The following is a 9311-nucleotide window of genomic DNA, read 5'->3' on the forward strand; positions in this document are numbered from 1 at the left end:
AGGACAGCTCATCAGATTGAGGGTGTAGTGCTTTGAGATACGATCCTGGTTATTTTCATACTGAATTGAGCACTAATTTGTCGTGTTTGACACACGTTGTTCATCATGAGGTTTGGCACCAGTGCAAAAGTATAGTAATGCCAAAAACTAAGTGCACTTCAACTGCAGCGAAACCATGCCTGACAGCATTGTATTTCAGCATAAGGTTGAAGCATGGGAAAATACAATTACAGGGCTAGATCTGCAATGCAGAAAAAACACAGGCTTCTCAGAGTAGTTTCTTGAAGGGCAAATCATTCTTTACTGAGACTCGAGTAGGTTTGTATTTCATACAATTCCGGCATTTCTTCACTCTATGTAATTATAGATCGTGAAACACGAAGCTGAAGTTGGTTGGGTTTTCGTTGTGGTTTTTTTCCCCCCCACATGCAGAACTCTGTGTCCCAGCCACTAACGGAGCTTGAGGCAGGTACTACACAAAATACTTCGGGATTTTCTGAGTGTAGTGGCTCAACAAAGGATGGATGCTACATCCACGCAGGGGTGCCAGAACCCTGCTCTGAGTTGGACCCAGGCTCTGCCTCGCTCGGCGTCCTTGCCTGAAGTGGCGGCCCCTCGGGATGTCCAGCGAGTCCAGGCGAACAGGCCCAGCCCAGGGTGCTGCTCTCCCAGGACACGCATCCCGCCCTCTGCAGGTATTAAACTTCTCAACGAAAGGAGATTTAAAATTCTGTATGGAGGAGCTCGGGGGGACATTTCATGGGTTTCCCAGAGCGCCCTCTGAAGGCGCAGGGAGGCGGCCGCAACCACAGACTCCCGTGGCAGCAGGATCCCCGCCGGGGCTGTGTGGGCAATCAAACGCTCCCGGTGTGCCTCAGCCGCTGCCGGCCCTGCGTGTTCTGAGAGGTCACCGCTCCTCCTTCCCGGCGCTGGGGTCTCAGCCCGGGCTCCCGGCCCCGGCGCGCTACCCCAGCCGGGCCGGGCGGACTGGCGGGGGGCGCTGTGGGCTCTGCGGCGGCGCTCTGGGCCGCTCCCTCTGTGGTGCATCCGTCGTGGGCGGGGGAGCCGCTTCCCCTTCCGCTGCCCTTGTTGCCGGCGGGAGGTGACAGGACCAAGAGCCGCGATGTGGCGGAACGTGCAGGTGAGGCCCGGGGAGAGCGGCCCGCTGCCGCCGGCGGTGTGTGGGGCTCGCTCAGGGTGCCCGCCCGCGGTGGCCGCTCTCCCTGCCGGGCGCTGCGGAGCGACCTGCGGGGGTCGGGGCAAGGTCCATGTAGCGCTGAGCTTCAGGGACTTGAGAGGATAAGGTTGAATCGCGGGGCTCGGGTACGCTTCGCTCGTCTCTAAGGAGATCAGTTTTATAGCGTGTTTGTTTGAGGTGGGTAAGGACAGGAGATGCCTGATCCCATTTCTTGCAACCAGCATCACCAGTATGTTTGCTCGCCCCGTGGCTGCGTTTCCAGCGGGGGTAATTGTGTGGAAACGATGTGTTCCAATGTTGCCTGAAGGAGGCCGAGGCTGCCTGCAGCTTAGAGCTACCGCGCTTTGAACCTTGGCATTTTAGCAAAGGCAGATTAAAGAATTGTATATAGGTCATTGATTTTGGTAGGCTACCCTATATGATCAGTGTGTGGAAACAGATTCTAGCTCAGGACACAGCAAGGTGATTTAAGCTGTGTGGTGGCATGAAGGTGCCTCCTTAGCACTCTGAAGGTTGTCTCCTGTGCTGGTGGCTCCTAGGTGAACTGCAGCAGTGACAGGAGTTCCTTGTCTTCACAAACACAAATATTTTTTGTCAAAAATATTATTGTCCCTTTCGCTATCTAGATACAGAAAATGGTGTCTAAAACTGAGGCCTAAGGGGCAGAGGCTGAGATTTCTCCTGAAAGGGAACCTGAAGGTTATGCTGCAGATCCATAAATCCGTTGTATCTTACTGAAAGTAATTTTCCCGAGTTTTTCCTTTCCAGGTAGCTAGTCAAGCAGTCTTTTACATAGTTTGCTGAAAAATTTACTGAATTCAAAACTATCATGTTTTGGTGAAGTTTTGTATGTTTGTTTGTTTTTAAAAGCCTTTTATTTTTGCTGTCCCACTTCTATCTTGCTTTTCAAAGAAGCAATTTCTACCCAGTGTGGACAGAGCTGTAAAATGTCACTGTTCCTAAAACACTGTTTATCTTTTATTTCAGGCTCTTCGCCAGATTTCCCAGAGAACCATAAGCACTGCTTCACGCAGGCTTGTAAATAGAGTTTCTGAGAATCAGAAGCTATTTCAGGTAATGAATGAGTTGGATAATGTTAGTAGATTAACAAGGTTTTAGTAGCTCATAACTGCATGGTTTTTTCAAAAGAACTGGTTGGGCTCCCCTTTACATCTGAAGAGAGCTCTCAAAATCAGTTGTATGACTAGAGCATTTGCAATTAGCAGTTATTTTCTGCAGAGGTTGTGTATTTTTACATGCATTCTTGCTGACTCTTTAGGGTTTTTTTTTGTACCCCATGAAATGATTTGTACTGGAGTTTCTTGTAATTATTAGGCATGGTACAAAGATAAAGTACTCTGAAATTAGTTGGTATGGGGGAGTATGTCCAGTGAACAAATAGAGAAAAAGAGTGAAAACACAGAAATAACAGTGAAAAGGTAAACCTGAAATCTTACATCTCTTTCTATAGCTCATAGATGAGCCTCGTAATTTTTAATGAGGATGTGGTATTACTGTATTTCTCAGTTCTGAAAACTGTAAAGGTCTTAAATGATTGGATTAATTCCTTGAAAAATATTGAATGTTTACAAATAATTTCTGAATTACTCTGTTCCTGATTGATAGGGCCACTAAGTGAAGTAGTAAAAGCAGAGAATACTCAAGAGAGTAATCCCAGCTGTGAGCCACAACCTGGAGCTGTAGCTTCAGACTGAGGATAAACTGGTCTTCAGCTCCATGAAAGGGACCAAATATATTAGAAGTCCCACTTAAATTGTTTTAGTTTCTTATTGGTTTCCTTTCCTCTGAAAGAGAAAGCCAGTCTTGTTGAGACACTTGACTAAGGAGCACGGTGTTCATTTTGAGCCAAGAGGAAGGAAATGGGAGGGTGATGTTGGTGATGGCAGGGGGTCAGAGGTTCAGTTTCTGCTGGCAGAGATCTATAGGCATATCTCTTCCTCCTTTCATTCCTTTCTTGTGGGACAGCAAGTTAAGCTGGGGTAAGGTGCAGGTCACCAGCACTGGAGGCTGGCTTGAAATCCAGAGCAGCGTCATCTTGCTGACAGGGGTAAAGATCACGTGGGTCTGGTGCTTAGGGTTTTACTTTGGGTGGAGCAAAACAATTTCCTGTGTGCCACCAAGTGACAATAGAGACTCCTCCCCCTGTTGCTCCCTGTAGCAGGCACTGACTGTACTGGAGATGGACGGGAGGTTTCTAGGGGTGGTAATCACATCCTGTGCACCTGAGGGGTCTGGCTGGTGTCAGAAGTGTTCATGCATCTGCCAGTCACTGCTTTGGATATGAACTGTGCACATGGTTTTTTATATTCCCCTAGTGAGTCATCACCTGATAGCAGAGTGAAAGCTTTCAAGACAGAGCAGGATCTAAATCAGGTTCAGTGTCTTTTGGGAGTCAGAAAGATATTGTGGGGTAGTAATTCTTCCGCTGGGTAATTGTAGTTATATTAACACAATATTGTAAAAACTGCATATAAATAGTCCATTTTTGTCACTTGTTTCCATTAGGAGGATAATGGCCTCCCAGTGCATCTTAAAGGTGGGGCAAAAGATTCTCTGTTGTATAGAACCACTACGGGTCTGACGCTGTTTGGTAAGGCTAATACTGAAATATTTTTGCTTTGGTACAATTTCCAATGCACTATTAAAATATTTTTGCTTTGGTACAATCTCCAACATGAATGGTGTTTTCTCTGTACAATAATTATGCAATGCCTTCAGTCTCTTCTTTATAACGTGCAAAGTTTATGTAGAGAAGCAAAAACCACATTTGGACATACTGTGTATTCATTTGTGCTTTTTCCAGGTTTAGATTTTAATATGACTTTTTCCCAGACTAAGCACCATAGTCTGAATACTCCTTCAGGTTTTACATATGGTGTTAGAGAAAAACAGAACTACTTCATCTGTTCTGCAGAGGAGTAAAATGTAATTATAGCATGTACATGACCCAGTTTTCACACTAGCCTGACTCTTCTTAGTGATAGGTGATACTCAGTGTACTGAGTTTTCATGTGCTGTGAAAACTAGCAGAATTATAACCAAGATTCATAATACTATATATATATAGTCTTTATGTTGCTTGTTACCTAATTTTGCAATAGCCTCTTAAATGTGTTGATCAAATGGATTTTCAGTTCAGCTACTTTAAGAATTAGTAACTTACCTCATGATTGTGTAGGTTCCACAGATATGCCTCTCCCCACTTTTTTCCCCCATCTCTTTATTTTTGCAGCCTGTGGAAATGTATTTAAATTTTTTTTTCTCTAAAATATGAATTACCAAAAAAAATTGAGACATGGCTGTGGAAATGTATTTTGTCTGAATTGCAGCTGCTTATTGTCAATATTTCTTCTGGAACAAACTGGAAAGCTGACTTCAGAAGAATTCTGTGTGCTAATCTGAAAATATCTTTTCTGTCTCTTAATTCAGGAACAATGTATGCTGTTTATTACCTTCTCGTCTCTTCAATGCCCAAGAAGCCAAACTGATTCCATTTGAGGATGCCTCAGCAACTAACATCTCTTTGTCCAGTTCCCATGTGACTGTGGTGGCAGCTTATTATAAGCAGCTGGTTTAATGATTGGAATCATATGTTAATTGTAACATGTAAACTGCAATCAATAAAGCAGTTTTCACGTGGTGTAGTGGGTGTCCAGACTGTATCATCTGTTTATGCATGTGAGCATTTGTGGTCGTAGGGTTGCCAGGCTGGTGAAGAGGGAGGGCTTAGTTTAACTAAGATTGCTGGCAGAGGAGAGCCTCAGCCCTTCCCACTCTTCATCTCAGTTTGATGTCAGTGCCAGCCATAGATGCCCAGAGCCAGGAAAGGGATTACAGGTCAGCAGGAGCACCTGCAGAGCAGCACAAAGGACTCACAGACACTCCAGCCAGGAAGTCTGTCTCATCAGGGACACAAGAGTGCCTCTGTGGGAATGCAGTGCCTCGTAGGGAATGAACAGGAGGAGTTAGGGACGTGCTTGTACGTGCAAGGCTGTGCTCTCAGCGGAATCACAGAGGAGCAATGGGATGGAAGGACTGGCAGGGAAGAGGAGGTGCCACCCTCCGTGTCAATGACCAGCCAGGCTGTATGGAACTCCACTGGGAATGGATGAGGAGTTGATGGGGAACTTGTGGGTCAGAATTAAAGGAAGGACAGGGACAGGTGACATTGTGGTGGGGGTCTGTTGCCTGCCACCCGACCAGGAGGACTGAGTAGATAAAGCTATAGACAGACAGGAGCAGCCTCATATTCACCAGCCCTGGGCCTCATGGGAGACTTCAGTCTCTCTTGGAGGGACAACACAGCAGGGCATAAGCATCACTTGTAAGGTGCTCTTACTAGCTTGATTATTGCAATTATTGGGGAAAGTCATAATGGAAGCACATTGTAGCACTGTATCCCTAGTTCAGTTGTATGTTCCTAACAGAATTTGTGCCTTTTTAACTTTCCTGTCAAGTTGCTACTTGTGGTTTATTGTGCCCAAAGTCTGGTATTGACTCTGTAACAAATATGGGACTTCTAAAAAAACCCAAGCAATTTCATCAAAGTAATCCTTTTGTTTCTCTTCTCAAGGAAACAGTGGAATTTTCAAAATGTGAAAACAAGCTCAAACATCTAGCCTCCCACTACAGTGCTATTTTAAGCCTCTTGTGGATTAAGTTTGTTTCCAATTTTTTGTTGCTATCCCGGAGAACCACAGTATATTTGTAAAACTTGAGGCAAACTGGAAGAGAAGGACGAGTGTACTCAGGATTCTTTCTAGTAGAACCAAAAATCTTAAAAAAAGGTGAGTGGGGGAATACCCCTCAATGGTAGCTTCTCTGCACAGATGGCTTTGGCCAACTGCATGACTAAAAGAATAAATACCTGGATGGATTTGTTGGAAAAAGGTTTGGGAAGTGGGGATGAACATTGATTCCTACAAAGAAGAGAAACCCTATGGCACAGTAAACTATACTACACAGAATGTGAAACACAGAACAGTCTGCTCTGTGCAGTGCTGGTAAGGCTTCTGCTGCCATCACATGCCAATGTTACCCCCAAGATGTGGACCAAGTGATGGGCACCTGGAAGGCAATGTAAGGAAAGATCAATGTGTTTAAAATGCCCACATTTTATCCTGCCTATAGGGATTATGGAGAATTTTGAAAGGAGTAATTGTTCAAATAGTCCCAACTATAAAATCCTGTGATGAGCTAGGCAGTAAATTTATGTGTACAAGTTTGTGTGTGCAATCAAAGCAGAATGTGCAGCTTTCTTGTTTTTGCACTGAGCTGTGTCTCAGTCCATGTCCCCGGGATCCAGAGCAGGCTGTGAGGTGTGGGGCCAGCAGCAGCCCAGGTGGCAGAGCATGGGGGAGTAAAAGGCAAGCTAGGAAAAAGTTTCATCCTACAGAGCAATCACTATTTATAGTCAGAGCCTTGAAATGTTATTCAAATGAATATCAAATGGCAAAAACTTGTTCTGGCAGAGTTGGGTGCAGTATCCCAGGGATATGTGTCTGGAGCTGGAGCGGGCGGCGCTGCCCAGGGCCGCGCTGTGCCGGGCGCTCGCAGGGAGGCGTCCGCGATCCGCGATCCACGGGGCGGCCAGCGCTCCGAGAGCTCTGCTGCTGCGGGAGCAGGAGGAGGAGGAAACCAAGCAAAACCCACGGTCAGCTGCTCAGCACCATTTTATGCGACTGCATTGCAACACTAGCAGGGAAATTCCCATCTGCTGTGCAGTCTATACATGTATTTCATTGCAAGCTCAACCACATCACAAATTATGAGAGGTAAACTGGGTGCCTGTATTGACTATATATTGTCTCTCTCTAGGAGAATGTGAAAATAGACCCATGTATCTTCTCTGTTCTAAAATATCTGAAGATCTTAACTTCAATCTCCCTATGGGTATTATATGAGTAGCAGAAAATAAAATAGGCAACATCCATTACTCCTCGCTAATGTGAAAAAGTTGCAACTATAAAGGAATAAAATGGTCACTGATATGAAGACATGGGATTCTAGACATTAATTATACTCAGCTTAGAAGTGTGCCAGCTTTGTCAAAATAAAAATCTTCATGCCACTGTAAGAGAAATGAATATTCAAGTAATAATCGGAAGAAACAGAAAATGAAATCCTCAGTACTGCAGTTCCAAGTTCCACAATCCTTTCTGAGACTCCAAATGTACAGACCATGTTTTACTTTCTCCATTTGGAAGGTAGTTCAGAATATCAACTCTTAGAATGGTGCCCTGGGCTACATTTTCTTGGCTGCTGAATACATGTATACATCCAATTAGCCTGACACATACAAAAATTTCCCCAGTAAAAGTCTGAGTACTAATAATACCACAATAATACAGCACTGGCTTCCTAAAAGACACCGTGAAAGAGTTCAGAAACTCTCTGAAGTAAAAAGAAAACCCCAGGGAGATCTCTAAGTGTATGATCTTCATTGTACTTCTTTTTTTTCTTTTTCCAGATCCCAGAGTAAAAATATCACTTTTCTAGTGTTGCTCACCTTAGCTATCACTGCTCTGAACTATGAGAAACCATGATGAATATTTTTTCTGTTTTCATACTATGCTGTCACTTCTTACTCTCCCATTCTTTCTCAATTCTTTTCACTTATCAGAGCTGGAGATTAACCTTCACAGTTGCTAGGATGAATCAGACTTTCAGAGTCAAAATCAATCTGATCAACCTGACTTGACCCTAAATAAGGTATTTAGGGGATGAGTAAGTCAGAACTAATGTATCTTTTCATGTGCATGCTTGTGCGATTATTTTTTTAAAGAAGTTCCTTTTAGCAATAACCACCTTCTCTAATCTAACTTGCCTGAGCCTTTCCACTTATTTTTTCAGTACTCAGTCAATTCTGCTGTAAAAATAATGGCTTGTCCAGAAACACCATCTGAGGAGAATCTCTTGGCTGGACTGTAGTTTTTCTGAATGTAAGTATTCACAGAATCACAGAATTAACTAGGCTGGAAAAGACTTTTGAGATCATCAAGTCCAGCCTATATCCAAGTCTTCAAACTCAGAAAGCAACACATACAGTCTGATACATGTTTTGGTCTTGCTTCAGTATTTTTGAAGATTTCTTGTTATTATTCACAGGTTTTCCATTAGACTAACTGATCACAGCCTCCCCCAAAACACATCTAGAGCTAAAAGCGCACTTGTACCTATTTCCTTAAAAATATGCATCCTTGTCAAAAGTGGTCATTGGCTGGGATTCCTGTTTATAAATGTTGTGATGAACCAAATTCGTTCTCAGGGAGCTGGGGAGGTACTTGTGGGAAGGGGTTATCCCACTGAGTCCCCAGTCAGGCAGTTCTGAGTTTAGATCCTCAGAGAAAACCAGTGTCTGTATGCAGCTCATTAAGTTCTCAAAACATTCACTCCCATTGCTTATAGCCTGCTGAGCCCTAGAGAAAACTGCCAGAGAGATGAATTTGTCCTTTGCTTATGTGCTTCTTTGAGTTCCCAATCCACAAGTGTGAACTTTCTGGAACATAAGGATCTTCTGCCTCTTCAGTCTGGTATATCATGTGCAATCTTATAATCTTCCTTCTGCCTCCACGGTGTTTAATTCTTTTATTATTATATTAACCTGCTTTAGTATTTTCATTCATGAAAATGTCTGTCCTTTGCCTTGTTTGGTCTCTGCTCTCTGCAAGAAAAGGCAAGATGCTGTCTGGGTGGGCATGGAAATAAGTTGGAAAGTGATGATGAGGTAAGATTCACTAATATTTAAGCTTTATGTACACAAGAACATGGAAGGAGTTACAATAAAAAAGAGTTTTAAAGTTACCTAAGTTAAGGTTTCCTAAAAAGGATTGTTGCAAACCAAGTATGAAATGAACAAGGTCACAGTATTGCTTTAAAAGTATATTTCAGCATAAGCACTCTCCTCTGTGAACTACTTTGACTGCTAACAGAGTTGTAAAATAAGAGAGAAGTAGAGTGTCTTGTGATATGTCAATCTAATAAAATTTTATCCTTCACCTTAGAGATATGTTGTGGAATAGCTCTCTTGAGGCTGCCTGTGAAGTTCACCTAGAGATACACAGTTCCTTGTGATTTCACCAGGAGCAGCAGA

At 43.6% G+C, this 9311-nt stretch overlaps 1 protein-coding gene across 1 annotated transcript; it reads left to right on the plus strand.

The window, feature by feature from the left end:
* The first annotated feature begins 1028 nt into the window (after window positions 1-1028).
* On the plus strand, window positions 1029-4863 carry LOC118685650 (cytochrome c oxidase subunit 7A2, mitochondrial). Its single transcript, XM_036381284.1, has 4 exons — window positions 1029-1141; window positions 2186-2272; window positions 3725-3809; window positions 4649-4863. The coding sequence occupies exons 1-4, from the start codon at window positions 1124-1126 to the stop codon at window positions 4705-4707; spliced, it is 249 nt and encodes an 82-aa protein (XP_036237177.1). The 5' UTR covers window positions 1029-1123; the 3' UTR covers window positions 4708-4863.
* Window positions 4864-9311: the final 4448 nt, after the last annotated feature.

Source organism: Molothrus ater, chromosome 3 (genome assembly GCF_012460135.2).
Source record: "Molothrus ater isolate BHLD 08-10-18 breed brown headed cowbird chromosome 3, BPBGC_Mater_1.1, whole genome shotgun sequence".
Taxonomy (NCBI): domain Eukaryota; kingdom Metazoa; phylum Chordata; class Aves; order Passeriformes; family Icteridae; genus Molothrus; species Molothrus ater.

What these genes read in the sequence shown, in the direction of transcription:
- LOC118685650 (XM_036381284.1), top strand. An exon ending in AGAATCAGAAGCTATTTCAG is followed by an intron (nt 2,273 to 3,724) that starts GTAATGAATGAG and finishes TGTTTCCATTAG; the next exon opens with GAGGATAATGGCCTCCCAGT. An exon ending in TACGGGTCTGACGCTGTTTG is followed by an intron (nt 3,810 to 4,648) that starts GTAAGGCTAATA and finishes CTCTTAATTCAG; the next exon opens with GAACAATGTATGCTGTTTAT.